The 23,305-nt window shown below is 45.7% G+C and overlaps 1 protein-coding gene across 2 annotated transcripts; it reads right to left on the reverse strand.

The window, feature by feature from the left end:
* Positions 1–2,019: 2,019 nt before the first annotated feature.
* Positions 2,020–10,246, reverse strand: pex13 (peroxisomal biogenesis factor 13). 2 transcript variants are annotated; one of them, XM_034185129.1, is made up of 4 exons: positions 10,070–10,246; positions 8,021–8,721; positions 5,543–5,665; positions 2,020–3,382 (listed from the first exon to the last, which is right to left on the reverse strand). In XM_034185129.1, exons 1-4 carry the CDS (start codon positions 10,141–10,143, stop codon positions 3,024–3,026), a joined length of 1,257 nt encoding a protein of 418 aa, XP_034041020.1. In that variant the 5' UTR covers positions 10,144–10,246; the 3' UTR covers positions 2,020–3,023. The 2 variants fall into 2 exon arrangements, with proteins under 2 accessions (XP_034041020.1, XP_034041022.1); XM_034185131.1 differs by having other exon boundaries at positions 10,096–10,237.
* Between the last annotated feature and the right edge of the window lie 13,059 nt (positions 10,247–23,305).

Genomic DNA, 23,305 nt, shown 5'->3' on the forward strand with positions numbered 1-23,305 from the left:
GCACACTCTTAAGGCTATGAAATTGGGCTATTAGAAAAAAAAAAAAAAGTAGAAAAGGGGGTGTTCACAATAATAGTAGCATCTGCTGTTGATGCTACAAACTCAAAACTATTGTGTTCAAACTGCTTTTTTAGCAATCCTGTGAATCACTAAACTAGTATTTAGTTGTATAACCACAGTTTTTCATGATTTCTTCACATCTGCGAGGCATTAATTTTGTTGGTTTAGAACCAAGATTTTGCTCGTTTACTAGTGTGCTTGGGGTCACTGTCTTGTTGAAACACCCATTTCAAGGGCATGTCCTCTTCAGCATAAGGCAACATGACCTCTTCAAGTATTTTTGACATATCCAAACTGATCCATGATACCTGGTATGCGATATATAGGCCCAACACCATAGTAAGAGAAACATGCTCATATCATGATGCTTGCACCACCATGCTTCACTGTCTTCAGAGCTTGGGGGTCTGTTGTGGGCTGGGGTGTTTGGCTGGCTTGGTTTTTGTTTTCTGTTTCTCCCACCAGGTGGTATGCATTCAGGACTGAGTGGCTGAGCATTAGGACCTCACCCTGAACACGAGGCTTGTCATCAGGACTCACAGCTGTGGTGTATTTTGTCTTGATCAGAGATTGCTGCATTTAAACCTTGAATGCACAGTGTGTGATTGCCAGAGACTCGGCCTTGTGAGCAGACGTGTGAGAGCGACGTCAGGAGAACAATCTCACCATTACGGACGCAGAGACCGCTCCAGGTTTGACGCCACAGTCTGTGAAGGAGGATTGGGTGAGGTCTCACGCTCTTCAGCACACTTCCTGAGGTAATTTGGTTTTGGTGACTTTTATGAAGTAATGACAGTGGATTTGGTGTCCCTCACACCTTGTGTTATTGAGCTGTCACGTTATGCTAATTGTCTAATCAGCCTCTGCTGCAGTGGAGATTTGAACTGAGTTGTTCCGTGCCTGCAGGGTGAGAAGCTGATGTATAGATTTAAGCCAGGAAGTGTTTGCTGATTGCGTGCAACTTTGAGTTGTGTCTCTTTGTGTGGAGTTGGACTCACCTCCATGTTTTCTTTCTTCACAGACTTGGTTTGTCGCGGCCACCTGGGGGGTGTTGGCGGGGTCCCTGGGTCCGAAGTGCTGTGGCTCCGGACCGTTTGCGCTGTTGAGAGCGCGCCGTGTTTCCACCTCACCAGACCGCGGACTTTTTAGTTGTTTAGCACGTCACTCACTGTTATGTTTATTAAATTCTGTTATCCTTTGAACCGTGCTCTGCTTATTTTATGCTGGGTCCTTTCAAACGCTGGGTCGGTGCTCCGACCGCGTCCGAAACATAACAGTGTCGTCTCACAAACTGTCTGCAGCCCCTGGACCCAAAAAGAACAATTTTACTCTCATCAGTCCACAAATTGTAACCTCTTCTGCACATGTTTTTTATTTAACAGGGTTCTTTGCGGCGGATTCTTGCAAATAAATTAGCTTCACACAGGTGTCTTCTGTCACAGCACTTACAGGTAACTCCAGACTGTCTTTGATCATCCTGGAGCTGATCAATGGGTGAGTCTTTGCCATTCTGGTTATTCTGCTATCCATTTTGATGGTTGTTTTCCATTTTCTTCCATGCGTCTCTGGTGGGTTTTTTTTTGTCCATTTTAAAGCATTGGAGATCATTGTAGATGAACAGCCTATAATTTTTTGCACCTGCGTATAAGTTTTCCCCTCTCCAATCAACTTTTTAATCAAACTACCCTGTTCTTCTGAACAATGTCTTGAACGTCCCATTTTCTTATTGTGAACACCCTTCTACTTTTTTTTTTTTTTTTTTTTTTTTTTACTAACAGCCCAATTTCATAGCCTTAAGAGTGTGCATATCATGAATGCTTGGTCTTGTTGGATTTGTGAGAATCTACTGAATCGACTGGTTTCCCATGTAACAATAAGAAATATACTCAAAACTGGATTAATCTTTTTAGTCACATAGCACTACTATTATTCTGAACACTACTGTGTATATATATATATATATGTAAAGGCCAATTTCTTTTACAGTTTATTTCCTCTATGTAAAAATTTTACCTGACGTAAAACACCTTTAAAGATAAATCATCTTGTTTGTCCTTACTGCAAGCAGAGAACTTTTTCTACAACACATAACGTTGCGGTGTGCTACTCAGTCACTGGTATCTGAGGTCTCCCTTGTACCCACTGAAAAAAAAAAATGAACATCAATTTCTCAAACGTGAATTCAACAATACTTCTGGCCATGGTGACACATCTGCACACATCATTTATATCCATGTCTTGGCATCTGCAAGACTACAAGTCATGTCACCTGAATTGTGAGGGAGCATAAACTATGATGTACTGGCTGTGTGGCGAGTATTCTTGGCTATGATCTGGCACACAGGTGCCTCAGTTTGTGAGGACTAAGCAGGTGGAGGATACCAAGGAGATGCTCATGTTCCACCTGGCTGTGGCAGATAGTTACTCTCAAAAAGGTGGGGATGGACTAGTTGCATGCTAAGGCAGTTCTGAGGAATTATGGATGCAGCATCAGCGCATGGCATCTGTTTGACCAGACTATCTGCCACATATAAGCACTCAAGAGCTGATCTTTTTCAAGTTAATCCCACTTCATTGTTTTTGTCTTCCATTATGGCCACCAACAATCTGGATGATCTGCAAGTCTACATCAATCAACATTTACTTCTGGCATGATGAAAAAATGCCTCCACATAACAACTATAAGAACAGAACACTTTCTTGTACTAATGAATGCCAAACCAAAAACAGGTTCAAAACACCAGTTCAACATGCAAATTCAGTGTGGAAACCATTTTTCAACAGAAAGCCAATTAAAAAGGTCCAGATTCAATTATTTGAATTTCAAAGATGATCTTTAACTTATGACCAGCTCTCAGTGAGGTCCATGCTTCAATTTTGATGGACAGATATTATCAGATTATTATTCAAGCCTCAGAGTTTAACATTCCCCAAAAACAATGTGGGCATTATGTGCACAAACCTCACAGGTCAGTTTTCTGAGGGATGTTCAGCACTGTGAAGGAGGGCAAACTGGAGTTGGTGGTTTCCAGACTCTGTGAAGCTGGTGATTCGTTGTATACTGATTCTAGCAGCATGTCAGAGCAAACTGCGCCCGAGGCTGATCTGATGCCCGTTACAGGACCTTGGGCTGGATTTGGTTGCAGGTCTGCAGTCAAAGAGCACTGTGGGTTCTCTTGCTCAGTCTGGACAAGGTGCTCCATCTGTGCATGCTTACGGCCTCTCCTCTTTCCAAGAACTTTCACGTAGTTTGCTGGAACAAGACCAGTGGTCTGACCATCCATGCTGGCAAGCAGCCAGCCACGCACCCTGGGCTGTTGCTCTACAAAAAAGTGAAAAGGTATGAAAGAACATCAGCTTACCCAATAAAGATAGACTCAGACAATTTTAAGCCCTGCAAGCTAAAGGAGAACTAAGTACGTTTTTGACCTTAATTCTACAGTGTGAGTAACTGTAATAGTTAAATTACTTGTTTTGGGAAAAATGGGGGCTGTCTCTCTAGCAATTACTTATCATTTACAGTTGTCCCAGAATCCCTTGCACAGATCTGGTGTTATCGTGCTGCTGTCTTTACCAAGTACCTTCAGCTTCTCCCTTGTTTAACTTGGGGTCACCACAGAAAATCTGAGTTGTATCTGCATGTTTATCTGGCACAAGTTTTATGCTGTAAGCCCATCCTGATGCAACTCCACATTACATGGAAAATCATGCTGCTGTGTTTATTAAGATTGATTTGTATTTGTTTAGTGCCAGTATAGAATGTTATTATGGGGTATTATGTGTAGAATTTTGAGGAAAAAAATTAATTTCATCCATTTTGGAATAAGGTTGTAACATAATAAAATGTGGAAAAAGTGCAGTGCTGTAAATACTTTCCTGATGCACTATACATATGAAAACATTTTGTAGTTTAGTTAGTTTTTATAAATCACAACATATGCATTAAAATTGTTGTGTACATCATTTTGGTCCATTTTGTGCTTGCACAACAGCTATAAATGAGACCCCTGGTTTGTCCTGTATCCACAAACTGCATTGCCATATACATCATGGCCATTTTGGCAGTACCGGTAACTATTTGCATATTTATCCTGGGGTTTTATATACAGTATTATGTATAAGTTTGGGCACCCCTGATGATTTCCATATTTTCCTTTATGAATCATTGGTTGTTTGGATCAGCAATTTCAGTTAAATATATCATACAGCAGACAAAAACATGATATTTGAGAAGTGAAATGAAGTTTATAGGATTTACAGAAAGTGTGCAATAATTCTTTAAACAAAATTAGGCAGGTGCATAAATTTGGGCACCCCAACAGAAAAAAAGACATCAATATTTAGTAGAACATCCTTTTGCAGAAATAACAGCCTCTAAATGCTTCCTATAGCTTCCAATGAGAGTCTGGATTCTGGTTGAAGGTATTTTGGACCATTCTTTACAAAACATCTCGGGTTTGTTGGTTTCCGAGCATGGACAGCCTGCTTAAAATCACACCAAAGACTTTCAATAATTCAGGTCTGGGGACTGAGATGGCCATTCCAGAATGTTGTACTTGTTACTCTGCATGAATGCCTTAGTAGAATTTGAAGTGTTTAGGGCCGTTGTCTTGTTGAAAGATCCAGCCCTGGCGCAACTTCAACTTTGTCACTGATTCTTGAACATTGTTCTCAAGAATCTGCTGATATCGACTGGAATCCATGTGACCCTCAACTTTAACAAGATTCACAGTACCTGCACTGGCCACACAGCATGATGGAACCACCTCCAAATTTTACTGTAGGTAGCAAGTGTTTTTCTTCAAATGCTGTATTCTTTTTCAGCCATGCATACCGCCCCTTGTTATGTCCAAATAACTCAATTTTAGTTTCAACAGTCCACAGCACCTTATTCCAAAATGAAGCTGGCTTGTCCAAATGTGCTTTAGCATACCTCAAGCGATTGTTTGTGGCATGTACACAGAAAAGGCTTCTTCTGCATTACAGCATCTCTTTGTGCAAAGTGCGCTGTACAGTTGAACGATGCACAGGGACAATATCTGCAGCAAGATCATGTTGTAGGTCTTTGCAGCAGGTCTGTGGGTTGACCATGACTGTTCTCACCATCCTTCGCTTCAGCTTATCTGAGATGTTGAACAATCTGTTTTCAGGTCATCCATGATTGGATTCACATGTGTAAGGACCAAACCAATTTTGTGTTCCAATAATTAGTGCTAAATGTAGTCAATAAAATGACAAGGATGCCCAAATTTATACACCTGCCTAATTTTGTTTAAATAATTATCGCACACTTTTAAATGCTAGAAAATTCATTTTACTTCTCAAATATCAGTGTGTTCATCTGCTATATGATATATTTAACTGAAATTTCTGATCCAGACATCCAATGATTTATAAAGGAAAAACCCTGAAAATTACCAGGGGTGCCCAAACTTTTGCATACAACTGTACATTAAATGTTTCTCCACTCCCACTTTCTTACCTTTAGGAGCTAGATTAAGCATGTCTCCAGCCCGCAGTGAAATCTCCTCCTCAGATGCAGCTGTAAAATCATACTCTGCTCTTGCCACAACATGATCGTCCTCCCCACTGGCCCAGTTAGTAGCTAAACAGCCACAAAACATGCTCACTTGTTATAAATGTAATTAAAAAGGAGTGCTACAGGCATACATTTTAACATATTCAGCATCTTGTCTAATAATAGATATCATAACATTATTATTCACCCTTAAGTCAAGAAACATCAGTTATCTGTCAGTGTTTGCTGCCCTACATAGTCAAAGTTACCAGCACCCCTATATTTTAACTACACATTTTAAAATAAAAACCCCAAGCATGTACCAGACACAGCAGTCTGGGCGTGCCCAGTCGCAACAGAGGTACGAAATGAAGTTCAACTCTGACACTTGTCAATTCAAGGAAAATGGGGGCTGTATTTGCTTGATTAAAACTGGGTGTTTATTTTTTTCAAACCATGCTCAGACCGGGAGCCTAAACGAGGCACGCCATAATTCAAGGCCGCATTTCTGCTTAAAACTGATTTTAGAGGTACAGAGGAGGATTTTATTAAAAAGACGACCTGAAAGTTCACCTACCTATTTGCCAGAATGTACATCTGAGATGCAAGCCTAGATCTGACGTTTATACCACTTCATCATGAAGCTTTGTAACTGGAGATACAAAAAGCAGAATTTGCACTGTGCACAACTTCTTCAATCACAGTCACAGAAGCCTAAAACTTTTTCTGGGTTGTCTGGGTGTCTTTGCTCACTCTTCTCCTTCTTGCACAGTCACTCAGTTTTTGAGAACTGTCTCCTCCACACAGATTTACCATAGAATGTCATGCTGTTTGCATTTCTTCATAACTGATGTAAATAAAGTTCAAGACATATTCAGTGACTTGGAAATGTTCATGTATCCATCTCCTGACTTGTCTGAAGAAAACTGGCAATTAAACTGATTATTTACAGGTATTATACCATAGGGGCTGATTACTTATGTAACCCATCATCTTGGCTTTTATATTTGTAATTAATTTATATCAGGTTGTAGAGATTTACTTTCAGTTTAAGGAAGATAATTTTAGAATTTTTTTTATATTGAGAAGCCTGGTTTACTTTTTGTATTTAAAATGCCATAAATTAAAATGTGTGAAATACCAAGGGGCTGAATACTTTTGCACGCCACTGTATGCAGAAATGATTGTTGCACAAAAGCTTCAAATACCTGTTGCTGAGACAGATGATGACTGGAGTGCAGTTTTAAGCAGAAGCAAGGTGATAATTGGAAAATTGCTGCCGACGCTCCAAAACGAAGCATGCACAGTGAAGGCAGAGGGGACAGATTTTTAGGGGGGACTGTTCGGTCGTTGACACCGGTAATTATTAACAAAATGCTGCTTTTGTTGCCTGCACTGTAATATGGTGTTAAGTTTCACACATATGCCTGGGTGTGGCAAACCAAAGACAACCTCTTTAGATCAGAGCCCTCTGCGTGGCTGTGAACCCTCTGTGCAGCTTAATGCACAACCACCAAAGCCCCAAACTCTTACAGACTGGTCATGGGTGTGGTAATGGCTTCCCTCACTAGTCCCCTTCTTGCACAGTCACTCTGTTTTTGAGAACTGTCTACTCCAGACAGATTTACCATATTGTTCATATTTCTTAATTACTGATCTGAATGAAGTAAAAGACACACTCAGTGATTTGGAAGTGTTCATGTATCATCCGTTGACCTGTGTAAAGAAAACCTGGCATGAAAGTTATGATCTACTGTAAATTCAAAGGGTGCCAATAACCATTTCAGCATACATTTCATATCTATATTTTTTCCCACTTTATATGTTTTGTTGTCTCTGTTTAATAACTTTGGAGTTTTTTCAAAGATATTTTCATTATACAAAAATTGGTTTGTTTGCATTTATTTCTGTACATATTTTAAAATGTGTACTTAAAACAAAAGGAGTGCTAGTAATTATTAAGTATCAAGTACTAAGTATTCATACAATTATCAGTGACATTTTCTCAGCTAGTTTTTTCAGGAAAACCTAATGTCTTAAACAGTATTTCACAGCTGCTGTTGCCTCACAGCAAGAAGGTCATGGGATCAATTCCCACCTGGGCCTTTCTGTGTGGAGTTTTGCATGGTCTCCCCATGTTTGCGTGGGTTCCCTACAGATGCAGCAACACACAACATGCAAACTCTGCATGCATGTTAGGTGAATTGTTAAACTTTAAAATGACCGCAAGTGTGCGTACAGGTATGTTTGCCTGTCTATATGTGACCTGCGACAGACTGGCATCCTGTCCAGGGTGTACGCCGCCTCACGCCTTATGACTGCTGGGATAGGCTCCAGCACCCCATGACCTTTAACTGGAGTAAGCAGGAATTGAAGGTGGATATGTGTGGTAAAAAGTGAAGTGCATCATATTATCTACAAGTACTTAAATTCAAATCTCACCACTTTCTTCAGTCCCAGGATTGGAGCTTAAAAGTTTCCAGATAAGATATGGTCCCCCCAAGACTACAGCAAAAAACAGAAAGATTGGCCAGGACTTAATGCTGTGACCATCCATGTCGTACCCTCTGGATGAATTTGTAGCCAAGGCATCACTAGCACTGTCTGCCCACAAGTCCTCCACTTCATCATCTGTCCTTCGAGACAACAGCCTTTGTAATCGCCGGTAGAGGTAGCGCAAGGTGCGTACCAGTGCAAAGGCAGACAAAACCCGGGTGAGGTGTGCACGAAGCCGTGTTAGATGGTTGGCCACATCCAGCACAGCACGGAAACTGTTGTACACAGCGGAGAACGTAGCATCTAGCATCATACTAACAGAGGCAAAGGCGTGGACAATGCTCTCAATAGACTGGAAAGCGCCACGGCTGCTCTCCTCTGCTTGCTGCACAAACCGGCTGGGGGCAACATCTTCTGTGTGGGAGAAACGGCTATATCCTCCCAGGCCATAGCCACCGCCATAGCTGTAGGGGCTGAATCCCCCGTAGACAGAGTTTCCATATGGACTATAGGAGGTGGTGAAAGAATTGTATGATGGACGGTAGGACTGCTGGAGTGGCCGAGGCGGTACTGGGGGAGCCACTCTCATCAAGGCAGGAGGACCAGCAGAAATAGAGGGGCCCACAGTTGGTCTGAAATCTGTTGATCTGAGACAGTTTTGACAAAAAGAACACAAAACTCAAAATATCTGTAACTGAATTATATTAAAACTAAGTATGCAAAAAAATAATTTACTTCAGGACCTATCATCTGAGAAAACCTACAGACATATTAACAATGTTGTAAAATAAGAGCAACAACTACTTGTTTCATTACTGACAAATCTGACAATGTTACCAACTGAATGTCTTGCACAATGAGAATAAACAGCCGCTCTTAATTTTACACACAAGGAAATCGGGTGTGTGTGTGTGGGGGGGGGGGGGGGGGGGGGGGGTGTCTCGTCACATTTAACAATAAAAAATATTTAATACTTTGTTCAGCATTTGTGGTGTAACCGGTTCTCGAAAGGATTTGCCTACGCACATTTATCACAATGCTTGCGCACATTTTGGCGTTGGAAAACAACCATATAATTCTGTCTGTTTTGTGCTATTTTGTGTAAAAACAAACACTGCATGTTAAGGTAATAAGTGCAGATTATATATATATATATATATATATATATATATATATATATATATATATATATATATATATGTGTGTGTGTGTGTGTGTGTGTTTCTCAGAAGGTGAGGAGTTAAAACGGATATGTAATAGGTCACAATTTTTTCAACTACAGAAGTGTGCAGGTACCACTGCTCTGATTTAACTTTTTGAGGTTTTTGAATAGAAAATGATTGTAGAGATACTTTTTTACTCCAGTTCACGAAGCCAAAGTGATCAGCTAAGCTGAGAAACTAGAGTCCAGAAGCCCTGATACATGTGTAACTTTATCAGAAAAAATATTTTTGGGATATGGCAGTGGCCAACTTTCATGTTCAGACCATGAAGGAAATCCACCGATGACGTCATATTGACAATGCGTGACGAAGTTTCTCAAGTTGTGACTGCACTCAAAATTAATTGTTTGAAGCTTTACTGCTAAATTTGGTGTCCAAATCTGTCAAATCCAGTAGACATAAACCAAAACCAACAAAGAGCAACAGTAATCGGTGGCAAACATATTGTCTTACTGGTAACACCACGGTGAAGACTTCTAAATATGAATTCATTTTGCAGGTAACAGAGAAATGCAGTTAATAATTACAGAAGCGCCTACAAAAGTTAAAAGTCTACGGGGAAAACAAACAAAACTGTGCACTGGAAAGGTCACTTTATGAGGCCTCAGTGGGCACAAAACATGTCAGTTCGCTAGTTATAGCTTTATTTAGTTTATAAGAAACGTAGAATTAAATAGCAGACAAACCCGACAAATATTTAGCTACCCAAACAACTTTAGCATTAGCAAATGCTAGCTAGCAACACCAGCTAACATGATTAAAGCTGTTATACCTGTAATTTATAGGCGCACTCATCACCCCAGGAATACGTCTTTCCCACGGTTTTGGTGGAGGCTGTGAGCCCATGGCAGAAAATATGTTCAAAAATTGTCAAAATGTGGAAAAAGTCCAACGAGCGCTTCGCACCGTGTTTCAGTGTTTCATACACTGTCTGTCTGGCGTTGAAGTTTCGAAACATGTATCAAGTCGAGCTCTTTGGTATCTTAAAGCCACAGAGACGGTGGTAAATAATGTGTGTGTGTTAAGTGTTTCTTATATTTTACAACAGACCTGAAAGATTCTTGCTGTAAATTGTTTTTTGTAACCGAACATCTGAAGTTTCAAACACAAACCCACGTTTAACTGGAAAGCGTCAGGTTTTTTTTCTTCATTACTAGTTCCACTGGACACTAGGTGGCGGTAATATCCCTAATCTCAATTCTACTCCTTTTCCCCGTTAAAACCCTAAAGAGCATATGTCTGAGTAATATTTACCTTTACCTTTACCTACCTGTTATGGTCTTCTGAAACAGTTGATAGATATATTTTATAAGTTAAAAATGGGACCGATGCTAACGCGTTAGCCTGTCTATGGCGTTTTCAATGTAAAAGTTAGCTTTAAACTGTAAAAGAGTCAAATGTATTACAAATTGTAATATTTTATTTATTTTTATTTATATATTAATAGCAACAACAACAATAATAGTAATAATAACTAATAATGCTACAATACAGTTTTAGAGAAACAGACAAAGAGAAACAACACAAAGGATAAAACCAACTAACAATGAACATAAACCGCCAATGGAAATGCAGGGTGCACAGGCGCCGGCAGGAGGCGTGTTAGGTGAGCTGCAGCAAATCTTAACTGCCTTCACTGCTCGGTTGGACTTGGTAACCGAGCAGAATGTTATACTCAATCGGAGGATGGAGGCTCTCACCGCCCAGGTGGAAGCGCACACACTGGGCCCTGCTGCAGCATCTCCTCCTGCTGACCGAGCACTGAATACAGATATTACAGTGGTGGTTCAACCCTTCACGCCCCAGCACTGGTGGACACGTGGTCAGAAGGGAATCTGCTGGATACAGATGGGCAAGGGAGGTCGGGCTCCCCCTAGTGGCTCTACCTTCCCCATTGAAGGTATGGGCGCTAGATGGCACCCTTCTCCCTTTAATCACACACAAGACACAGCCAGTAACTCTGGTTGTGTCTGGGAATCATCAGGAGGAGATTGAGTTTTATGTAACTCCTTCTACCTCCCGCATTATTTTGGGCTTCCCATGGATGGTAAAACATAATCCCCGGATTGATTGGCCATCTGGGGTTGTGGCTCAGTGGAGCGAAACCTGCCACCGCAGTGTTTAGGATCCTCGGTTCCTCCCGGTTTGACCGCTAAAGAGGAGGTTAAAGTCCCCCCCAATCTGACGGCGGTGCCAGTGGAGTACCATGATCTTGCTGACGTCTTCAGCAAAGATCTGGCACTCACTCTTCCCCCGCACCGTCCGTACGATTGTGCCATTGATTTGATTCTGGGCGTTGAGTACCCGTCCAGCAGGCTGTACAACCTCTCACGTCCTGAGCGCGAATCAATGGAGACCTACATCTGGGACTCTTTAGCTGCCGGGCTGATCCGGAACTCCACCTCCCCGATGGGTGCTGGTTTCTTTTTTGTGGGCAAGAAAGACGGCGGACTCCGTCCATGCATTGATTACAGAGGGCTGAACGAGATTACGGTTCGTAACCGATACCCGTTGCCCCTGTTGGATTCAGTGTTCACGCCCCTGCATGGAGCCAAAATCTTCACAAAGCTGGATCTTAGAAATGCATACCACCTGGATCAAATCCCGAAAGGAGACAAATGGAAGACGGCATTTAACACCCTGTTAGGTCACTTTGAGTACCTGGTCATGCTGTTCGGCCTCACTAACGCCCCTGCGACGTTCCAAGCTTTGGTAAATGACATCTTGCGGGACTTCCTGCATCAGTTCGTCTTTGTATATCTGGACGATATTCTCATCTTCTCCCCGGATCCTGAGACTCATGTCAAGCATGTACGTCAGGTCCTGCAGCGGTTGTTGGAGAACCGGCTGTTTGTGAAGGGCGAGAAGTGCGAGTTCCACCGCACTTCTTTGTCCTTCCTGGAGTTTATAATCTCCTCCAACTCCGTCGCCCCTGATCCGGCCAAGGTTGCGGCGGTGAGAGATTGGCCCCAACCGACAAGCCGTAGGAAGCTGCAACAGGTCCTCGGCTTTGCAAATTTCTACAGGAGGTTCATTAAGGGCTACAGTCAGGTTGTTAATGTTGTGTGGGCCGCCAGAAGAGGAGGTACTGCTGGCCCACCACCACCAGATGGCGCCCTGCCTGGAGTGCGGGCTTCAGGCTCGAGAGGGCGCTGCCGCCACGGACACAGCCGGGGGTGACAGCTGTTACTCATCATCTCATGACAGCTGTCACCCATCTACACTTCATCATTCTCCTCCATAACAACCGGACTTCATCTCCACCTCGTTGCCGAGATATCATCTACCAGTAGAGGTAATAGTCTCAGCCGTGTAACTAACTGTGTTTAGTCTGAACTCATTTTTGCAGCTGTTTTTCCTGTGGAGTGCATTGTCTGGAGATTGGCCGGGACGGCGACAGCTTCGCTTCACACCCTGCCAGTAAGTGCTTTTGTGACAGGAGCTGCACGTGTGGATGAGATGTGAGGTGGAATTCCCACCATTTGTTATTACTGGGTGTGCACACACCCACCTTTGATTGTTTCTGCTCCTTGCCAGCAGTACCAGATCCGACGCTCGGAGACGGTGGCCACCTGGGGGACTCGGGGACTTGGCGGCTCCAGTATTCTCCAGGTTCAGTGGCGGAGGAAATCGTGTGGTTCCGGTTCTTCTCAGGACAGACATCTTCTATCCTCGAGCCTGCCCCACACGTCACCTTTGTGATTGACTATTGTCTTACATTCTGTAATCTGTTGTATTGTGGTTGTGCTCATTCACAACAGTAAAAGTGTTCATTTTTGACTCTATCATTGTCCGTTCATTTACGCCCCCTGTTGTGGGTCCGTGTCACGACACTTTCCCAACAGGATATCTCGGCCAGCATCATGGATCCCGAGGGGCGTCACCCAGCCGTTGAACAGCCAGTGGAAGAGCAGGGTGCACGGGCGTCTGCAGGAGCGTGTTTGGTGAGTTGCAGCAAATCCTCACAGCCTTTACTGCTCGGTTGGATCAGATGACCGAGCAAAACGTCATCCTTAATCGCAGGATGGAGGCTCTCACCGCACAGGTGGAAGTGCGCGCTCAGGGCGCTGCTGCAGCTCCTCCTCCTGCCGACCCAGTGCAGAATACAGACGTTCCACTGGTCGTTCAACGACCCCCCCCACCATCCCCTGAAGCATACATAAGCCCCCCAGAGCCGTACGGGGGTTGTGTGGAGACGTGCACGGACTTTCTTATGCAGTGTTCGCTCGTCTTTGCACAACGTCCTGTAATGTACGCGTCTGACACCAGTAAGGTGGCTTATGTCATTACTTGCTCCGAGGTGAGGCACGCGCCTGGGCTGCGGCGCTTTGGGAGCAAAATTCACGGCTCCTTCACATGTATGCTGGGTTTGTGAGGGAGTTCAAAATGGTTTTTGATCACCCTAATAGAGGAGAAACAGCTTCAACTGTGCTGCTGTCAATGAGACAGGGGCGCTGGAGCGCAGCCGCTTATGCAGTCGACTTCCGCATCGCGGCTGCGAGGTCCGGCTGGAATGACGCTGCGCTCCGCGCCACCTTCACAAACGGACTGTCGTCGGTCCTGAAGGAGCACCTGGTGGCTAAGGACGAACCGCGAGATTTAGATGGGCTTATCAATCTCGTTATACGGTTAGACAATCGGTTGGAGGAACGCCGTCAAGAGCGAGACGAAGGACGTGGCCGGGTACGCGCCGTCCCTCTCCCTTCCGGTTCCGAAGGGTTCCGCCCTCCCCCACGCTCCACAGCCGCAGCGCTCCGTGTGGCAACAGCTCCCCCTGCTGACGTTGCTAGGGAAACGCACAGGGCCAAAATGAGAACAGATGACAGAATGAGGAGGCTGGTCCGCGGGGAGTGTTTTCTCTCAGCTCAAAAGAGCACATACAGAAAAAACTGCCCCAAACGGCCAAAACGACAACACTCGCCTTGGAGACTGGGCTAAGGGGGGGTCATAACATTCACCGTGGGACACACACGTATTGTCACACGACTCCCAGTTACAATCCTGAGCGGGGATTTAACCCTTCAAGCCCCAGCACTGGTGGACACGGGGTCGGAAGCGAATATGCTAGACAGCAGATGGGCTAGGGAGGTAGGGCTCCCTCTGGTGGCGCTCCCTTCGCCATTGCAGGTGCGGGCACTAGATGGCACCCTTCTCCCTTTAATCACGCACAAGACACAACCAGTAAATCTGGTGGTGTCTGGAAATCATCGGGAGGAGATCGAGTGTTTGTGACTCCTTCTACCTCCCGCGTGATTTTGGGCTTCCCGTGGATGTTGAAGCACAATCCCGGGATTGATTGGCCGTCTGGGGTGGTGGTTCAGTGGAGCGAAACCTGCCATCGAGTGTGTTTAGGATCCTCGGTTCCTCCCGGTTTACATGCTAAGGAGGAGGTCAAAGTCCCTCCCAATCTGACAGCGGTGCCGGTTGAGTACCACGATCTTGCTGACGTCTTCAGCAAGGATCTGGCACTCACCCTTCTCCCGCACCGTCCGTACGATTGTGCCATTGATTTGATTCCAGGCATGGAGTTTCCGTCCAGCAGGCTGTACAACCTCTCACGACCTGAGCGCGAATCAATGGAGACCTACATCCGGGACTCATTAGCTGCTGGGCTGATCCGGAATTCCACCTCCCCGATGGGTGCAGGTTTCTTTTTTGTGGGCAAGAAAGATGGCGGACTCCGTCCATGCATTGATTACACGGGGCTGAATGAGATTACGGTTTGCAACCGATACTCGTTGCCATTGTTAGATTCCGTGTTCACCCCCCTGCATGGAGCCAAAATATTTACAAAGTTGGATCTTAGGAATGCGTATCACCTGGTTCGGGTCCGGAAGGGAGACGAGTGGAAGACGGCATTTAACACCCCGTTAGGTCACTTCGAGTACCTGGTCATGCTGTTCGGCCTCACTAACACCCCCGCGACGTTCCAAGCTTTGGTAAATGACATCTTGTGGGACTTCCTGCACCGATTCATCTTCGTATATCTGGACGATATACTCATCTTCTCTCCAGACCCTGAGACTCATGTCCAGCATGTACGTCAGCGGTTGTTGGAGAATCGGCTATTTGTGAAGGGCGAGAAGTGCGAGTTCCACTGCACCTCTTTGTCCTTCCTGGGGTTTATCATCTCCTCCAACTCCGTTGCCCCTGATCCGGCCAAGGTTGCGGCGGTGAGAGATTGGCCCCAACCAACAAGCCGCAGGAAGCTGCAACAGTTCCTCGGCTTTGCAAATTTCTACAGGAGGTTCATTAAGGGCTATAGTCAGGTAGTTAGCCCCCTGACAGCCCTGACCTCTCCAAAAGTCCCCTTCACCTGGTCGGATCGATGTGAAGCCGCGTTCAAGGAGTTGAAACGACGGTTCTCGACTGCACCAGTTCTGGTGCAGCACGACCCTAGTCGCCAGTTCGTGGTTGAAGTGGACGCCTCTGACTCAGGGATAGGAGCCGTGCTTTCCCAGAGCGGAGAGACCGATAAGGTTCTTCACCCTGTGCCTATTTTTCCCGCAGGTTGACCCCGGCCGGAACGGAAACTATGACGTCGGCAATTGAGAGCTCCTTGCGGTGAAGGAGGCTCTTGAGGAGTGGAGACACCGGTTGGAGGGAGCGTCTGTGCCATTCACGGTTTTCACTGACCATCGGAACCTGGAGTATATCAGGACTGCCAAGCGACTGAACCCCAGGCAAGCCTGCTGGTCACTGTTCTTCGGTCGTTTTGACTTCCAAATCACTTACCACCCCGGGACCAAGAACCAGAGATCGGATGCCTTGTCCCGGGTGCACGAAGATGAAGTCCAAACTGAGCTGTCGGATCCACCGGAGTCCATTATTCCAGAGTCCACTATCGTGGCAACCCTCACCTGGGACGTTGAGAAGACCGTCCGGGAGGCCCTGAAACGGAGCCCGGACCCCGGAACTGGTCCGAGGAACAGACTTTACATCCCACCAGAGGCTAGAGCTGCAGTTCTGGATTTCTGTCACGGTTTCAAGCTCTCCTGTCATCCGGGGGTGCGAAGGACAGTGGCAGTTATCCGGCAGCGCTTCTGGTGGGCGTCCATAGAGGCCGACGTCCGGGAGTATATCCAGGCCTGCACCACCTGTGCCAGGGGCAAAGCCGAGCACAAGAAGACCCAAGGGCTTCTCCAGCCGCTGCCAGTGCCTCATCGCCCCTGGTCCCATATCGGCCTGGATTTCGTCACGGGCCTCCTGCCATCCCAGGGTAACACCACCATCCTCACGATAGTGGACCGATTCTCCAAGGCGGCCCACTTCATGGCCCTCCCGAAGCTCCCTACTGCCCAGGAGGCTGCTGACCTCCTGGTCCACCACGTTGTCCGTCTGCATGGGATATCAACTGACATTGTCTCGGATCATGGTCCCCAGTTTTCCTCTCAAGTGTGGAGGAGTTTCTGCAGAGAACTGGGGGCCACCGTGAGCCTCTCGTCCGGGTACCACCCACAGACGAATGGACAGGTAGAACGGGCCGACCAAGAGCTGGAACAGACCCTTCGCTGTGTGACATCCGCGCATCCGACGGCCTGGAGTAACCATCTGGCCTGGATTGAGTATGCCTATAACAGTCAGGTGTCTTCTGCCACCGGCCTCTCCCCATTTGAGGTGTGTTTGGGGTACCAGCCCCCATTGTTTCCCGTGGTGGAGGGAGAGGTCGGTGTGCCCTCGGTCCAGGCCCACCTGCGGAGGTGCCGTCGGGTGTGGCGCACCGCCCGTTCTGCCTTGTTGAAGGCCCGGATGAGGGCTAAGGCCCATGCAGACCGCCGGCAAACCCCGGCCCCTGCATACCAGCCCGGGCAGGAGGTGTGGTTGTCTACGAAGGACATTCCTTACAAGTGGACTCCCCCGAAATTGAAGGACAGGTACATTGGCCCCTTCAAGATCCTCAAGGTCCTCAGCCTGGCCGCAGTGAAGCTCCAACTCCCAGCTTCACTGCGGATCCACCCTGTGTTCCATGTTTCCCGGATCAAACCACACCCCACCTCACCCCTCTGTGCTCCTGGTCCGGCGCCGCCTCCTGCCCGCATCGTTGACGGGGAGCCGGCTTGGACCGTGCGCCGGCTCCTGGACGTCCGTCGGATGGGCCGGGGGTTTCAGTATCTGGTGGACTGGGAGGGGTATGGACCTGAAGAACGCTCCTGGGTGAAGAGGAGCTTCATCCTGGATCCAGCCCTCCTGGCCGATTTCTACCGCCGGCACCCGGACAAGCCTGGTCGGGCGGCAGGATGCGCCCGTTGAGGGGGGGGGTCCTGTTGTGTGGGCCGCTGAAGAGGAGGTACTGCTGGCCCACCACCAGAGGGCGCCCTACCTGAAGTGCGGGCTTCAGGCACGAGAGGGCGTAGCCGCCTCGCAGGAGCAGGCCGTGGAGTGACAGCTGTCACTCATCACCACCTCATCACCAGCTGTCACTCATCACTACCACTTCACCATCCACAATAAAAGCCGGGCAGCAACTCCACCTCCCTGCCGAGATATCGTTCTACCCGTCAGGTAAAACTCTGACCCGTTTTTCTGTGCCGAACGCACGTGTTTTTTTGCAGGAGTACCTGTTACCTACTTTCAGCTGGGAAATGGGTTTGTGGTTTGTAGAGGAGTGACGTTCTTCACCCCTCACTCCAAACCAGATAAGTAGCACTTTCAGGCTCTGCACGAACTGTGTTCCTGTGTAGGAGATGGAGATTGTCCCACAAGAAGGAACTGACTGTTTGCTGACTGTTTTGCTGGGTGCGCATTCACCCACCATAAACTGTTTCTGCTTCCTGCCAGCAGTACCAGGTCTGACAGCTGGAGACGGTGGCCACCTGGGGATTCAGGACTTGGCGGCTCCAGTGTGCTCCAGATTTGTTGGCAGTGGAAATCGTGTGGGACCCGGCTCTTCTCTGGACAGACGTCTTCTATCCTCGAGCCTGCCCACACGTCACCTTTGTATATTGACGGGATTCTAAATCCATGATTGTCTATATTCCATTGTGCACATTCACAACAGTAAATTGTTATCTTTTGGTTCATCCATTGTCCGTTCATTTACGCCCCATTGTGGGTCTGTGTCACTACACTTTCCCAACATGAAACCTGGTGGAAATCTCTTTGTGGCGTGTCAGTGATGTATGTATGTGCAAAATAAAACAAAACACTACTCCAGGTATGTTTTTGACGAGAATATAACATCATAACTTTGTTACAAGGTCAAACGTTGATGTTGCGTGAATAACGTAATAATAACTCACTTCAAGAAATAATGGCAAACTCACATGTAAGTAAAAAAACAAAAAATAAAAAACGATTAATTGAAAAAAAATCAACCAATTAATCGATTACTAAAATAATCGTTAGTTCCAGCCCCAGTTTGTTTTATGAGTCAGAGCATTTTACCGATGAAATGTGAAGTTTTGAGTTTCTCAGTGCGCATTCGTTTTCAAAACGGTGACAGTTGTTGTGTGTTGGGGGGTTTGGCTGGACATTTTGGTGTTATTTTCTTTTCTTTGCTCTCCAGGTGGTATGCAGGCTGGTTCTTAGTCTGTGGGAGACGCAGAAGAGTCCTTCACCCTCATCAGCATTATTGGCTGCACTTGTGGAGGATGTTCACGTGCAGGCCTAATGACTTGCAGCACCTGTGGATGATGCTCACGTGCAACTTGACTTTCAGCTGAAGCAGATAATGAGATGGCGTTCTGCATTTAAGCCATGAGTGATTCGAGCAGAATTGCCGGGAACTCGACCTTGTGACGTTCGTTTGTGAGACGCTGAGGACCGCGTGTTGTGAAAGTGTAGGAACACGGACCCACAACAGGGGGCGCAAATGAACGGACAATGGAGAAGGTAAATAACAAGGTTTTACTGTTGTGGAACGTGCACAACCAATACAACAATTGACAATTTGGGGTTAAGCCGAATTCCACTGGTGTCGTGTGGGCAGGCTCGAAGGTAGGAGACGTCCGTCCAAGTCGAACCGGAACCACCCAGATTTCCTCTGCCACCGAACCCTGGAAGTACTGGAACCGCCAAGTCCCGAATTCCCAGGTGGCCACTGCCTCCGCTCGTCGGATCCGGTACTGCTGGCAAGAGAACAAACACACAGGTGGATGCGGCTGCACCCAGTAACACAGAGAGGGGAGAAGCCGTCTCCACCTCACGTCACAATACTGCAGGAAGGTGAGTACTTATCTTTGAGTAGACAGCTGTCCTGCAATGTTCAACAAGAAAGGCAATATAATATAGCAGAGAATTGTTACCTCTATCTTAAGGCGATATCTCGGCACTGAGGTGGAGACGCCGTCCTACTGATATACCTCCGTGCTGAGTGGAACAAGCTGTGTCCAGTGATGGTGACAGCTGTCACCCAGGCTGCTCCCATAAGGTGGCAGCGCCCTCTAGTGCCTGGAGCCCGCACTCCAGGCAGGGCGCCCTCTGGTGGTGGTGGGCCAGCAGTACCTCCTCTTCAGCGGCCCACACAACACCGCGCCTGGGTTTGACACATCGTGCCTGTGAAGGAGGACGGGTGAGGGACACATGCTGTCAGCACACATCAGAGGTGATGATTGTCTGAATAAGTGTTAACAGTAATTTGGTATTTTGTTATGCAGTATATTTGAACATTGATGAGAATTGTGCAGCTCGCTTCTCACTGCCGTGGCATACAGAATGATGATCCTCCACCTGTTGTGAGAAGCTGCTCATTTACATAAAGCTTAAATTCAGACCTGAATGTGTTGCTGATAGTGTGTGCCTTTGAAGGATATTTGTTGTAGCTGTTGACTTACCTCACTTTTTCCATCCTTCACAGAGTCAGTTTGTCGTATCCACCTGGGGGGTGTTCGGCGGTGAGTCTGGGTCCAGAAGCGTCGGGCTTCGATCCATTTGGGTGCTGGAGAGCGCGCCTTCCTTCACCTCGCCAGACAACCGCACATTTATGTTGTACACAGTTATTGCACAGAAGGAAAATAAATTTATTTTGTTTTTGGAACCGCTTTCTGGTTATTTTAGCGCTGGGTTCAGTCAGACGCTGGTCGCGCTCCTCAACTCGCGTCTGCACATAACAACAGTGTTACTTTGTGCACAGCAGAACAATGTTGTCAGTTGCCTTAGGCCCTAATTTTGTATTTTATTGACTGTACAACCAGCAACACAGCACCCTTTTGGTGCATTTACCGGAATGGAACCGATCAAAATATCACAGAAGACAAAGAATTTTTACTTGACAGTTTGAAGTGAGTTTTCTTTGTTTCAGAGGAGTTCAAACCCATTAAAATTCACTAGAATATACAAAATTTGACTTGCTCTTTTAAAAAAGTTCTGGGGGAGCACCCCCAGTCCCCCCATAATCAATGCTTTGTTTTTAACTTGACAGTTTGAAGTGACTTTTATTTGTTTCAGAGGGCTTCATACCCATTACAATCACCAGAATATACAAAATTTGACTTGCTCTTTTAAAATTTTCTGGGGGAGATCCCCAGACCCCCGATACTCAATACTGTATTTTTACTTAAACAGTTTAAAGTGAGTTTTTGTTGTTTCAGAGGGCTTCATGCTCATTTATGTACCTTTATGTTCAGGTTTTGCATTCTTTTTATGCTTGTCTGTCTCTCCTTAGAGGCTATTTAGAATAGATTTGTATACTGTATAATGTGTTTATTGTATTTATTGACGAAAAAAAGTGTGTGCCCCACTATGCCACATTTTAGGAAATTGCTGCATGGATTTTTGCCAGGAAAAAATTTATGGCTTAACCCACCCCCTCATGAGACGTTGGAAGAAAGAGAGATAAAGCTTAAAACTTTTAAGTAAATAAATCTGATTGGAATTTAGTGATGATCTTGAAGCCAATTAATTTTAAAAAATTATGAAACAAACATATGAATATGTTTAAAAATTAGCCACTTGATATCCATAGACAACAAACCCTTTTTCTGGAACCTTTAACTGGGTCACTTAGCTGGTCCGTTTGAAGAGATGGTTCAGATGATCCGTCCGTCCGTCATTGATGTTCATGCTCTGAGCAGCGTGAGCTCACTTGGGTCAAGGGGTTAACTCAGCGGTCTCCCTGGTGATCCCAATGGCTTGTGTCGGCCGGCTTTACCCGACAGGTTGGCTGCAGTTTTGAATTCAGCTCCGTCGTCAGCTTGCAGGAACCCAGAGGTAGAAGGTGTTTGTTGAAAATGGTTTCTGGTAGATTTTAAAAAGTTTGTTGGAACCAGATTAAAAGTCTTTGTGAATTTAGAAAAAGGTTAAAACTTTAAAAGCATTGAAAAACAAAATAGCTACAGAAAAGGAGAATCGCTTTTCTGTAAAATCGCTATTAATTTGAAAAGCTCAGCTCAGAAGTTCTCTTAAAAATTTCAAAAGACGACGCACCTTAAAGGGCACGGACCTCATCACTGAGTACTGTGACTGTTACCTTTTTGTCTTTGATGCTTTGCTCAGCAAGGATCAAAGATTTTTGGTCTGTAGTCTCTGTTTCAGTCGCTGGTTCTCCTCCTTCTGTTCCTGGAATTGAGAAACGGACTGCGATAACAGAGATTCAGCATGCTTCATTTTGGTAAAAGCCATCAAGGCTAATTTTCCTAGCATTTCAGCTAAGTTGTTTCCTTTATGGGCTTTGTTCAAAGCTTCGCAGTAGAATTCAGACATTTCTGTTCTCACCTTCTTTTGCGTAGCAGATTAAAGGTTGTCGGCAAATCCAGGTAATAACTCTGTTAAAAAATCCCCCTTCATCTTGCACATATCCCTTTTCATTGCATCCCGTATTCGAGTCAGATCAGCTATGGCTGAGCAATGACACCACTGTCACCTGAATTGTCTGGAATGAATGTACAACAGTCAGTCCCACAATTGAGCAGGACAATTTATTAAAAATTTAAACTTAATGAGGGCGCCATTTTTGGATTTTTAATCTGATCTTCCTGGGTCATAATCTTAATTGGGTGCTCGTCCAACTCCCTTTCAATTGTCTCATCTATTGGTTCATCAAATCTTTGGTCAGCTAGAATATTTCTAATTGTGTTCATTGTTCTGTCAGGTGTTCTTGCTGAAGCACGAGACAGATGATACCAGTACCTTCCTTGGTTTCCACCTGTACTGAGTGTGAGTTGCCTTTATCACTTTGTGTGAACCAGTCCACCTTGGTTTCTGTCCACTTCCTCTGGTGACCTTCAACCAGATCCAATCTCCTGGATATACTTTATTCCCCACAGGTCCCTGTGGAGGATTGCCTTCTTGTTGCTGCACCTTGAACGAGAGCAAGGCTACCAATGCAGTTAGCAGCGAATAATAGGTAGTGTGTTGTATTTGGCTGTCATCTAGGGGCGTCCCCCTTATGCCAATGGCATCTGGGTTGGGAAAAGCCCTTCCTGTGCAAAGTTCATGCGGGGAGAATCCTATCGATGAGTTAATGGAAGCCCTAATAGCCATCAAGGCAATTGGCAATGTCTGTACCCAGGTCAGCTTTGAGTCAGCACAAATTTTAGCCAGCTTCTCCTTTAGTGTCCTTGGGACTGGTGGAGAGCATTAAACAGCCAAATCTGTTTAATGCTCATACTTTTCTCGACTCTAGCCAAATCTTCAGTTTTGAAATGTGAACCATTGTCTGATCTGATTGATCTCAGAAACCCATGTCTAGGTATGAACTGATTGATCAGATATTTGCAAACTGATGCAGCATCTTCCTTTTTGGTGGGGATGGCCTCTACCCACTTTGTATAGCAATACACAATGACCAGCAAGTACCTGTAACCTTTAGTTTGGTTTTCTGGGCCCATGTCTGTGTAATCAATTACTATGTCCTGAAATGGAGCAGTTGGCACCGGATATGACCCCATTGTGGGGGTCATGCCTAGACGCGCATTGTACTCCAGACATACCTTAAAGTTTTTCAATTGATCTTTAATCAGTTTAGTTAGTCTGGGATGCCACCAGTGTTCTGACACAACTTTTTTTGTCTGCCTTCTTGACAAATGAGCCATATCATGTGCTCCATCAATTATGATATGTGCCAATGCTG

The sequence above is a fragment of the Thalassophryne amazonica genome, chromosome 13 (genome assembly GCF_902500255.1).
Source record: "Thalassophryne amazonica chromosome 13, fThaAma1.1, whole genome shotgun sequence".
Lineage (NCBI taxonomy): Eukaryota > Metazoa > Chordata > Actinopteri > Batrachoidiformes > Batrachoididae > Thalassophryne > Thalassophryne amazonica.

Excerpts from the sequence above, each read along its gene's own strand:
- pex13 (XM_034185129.1), bottom strand. The coding sequence starts at position 10,143 with ATGGGCTCACAGCCTCCACCAAAACCGTGGGAAAGACGTATTCCTGGG. Across the intron at positions 8,722-10,069 it reads AGTGCGCCTATAAATTACAG|ATCAACAGATTTCAGACCAA; the intron begins GTATAACAGCTT and ends AAACTGTCTCAG. Across the intron at positions 5,666-8,020 it reads TCCTGGGACTGAAGAAAGTG|CTACTAACTGGGCCAGTGGG; the intron begins GTGAGATTTGAA and ends GTGGCTGTTTAG.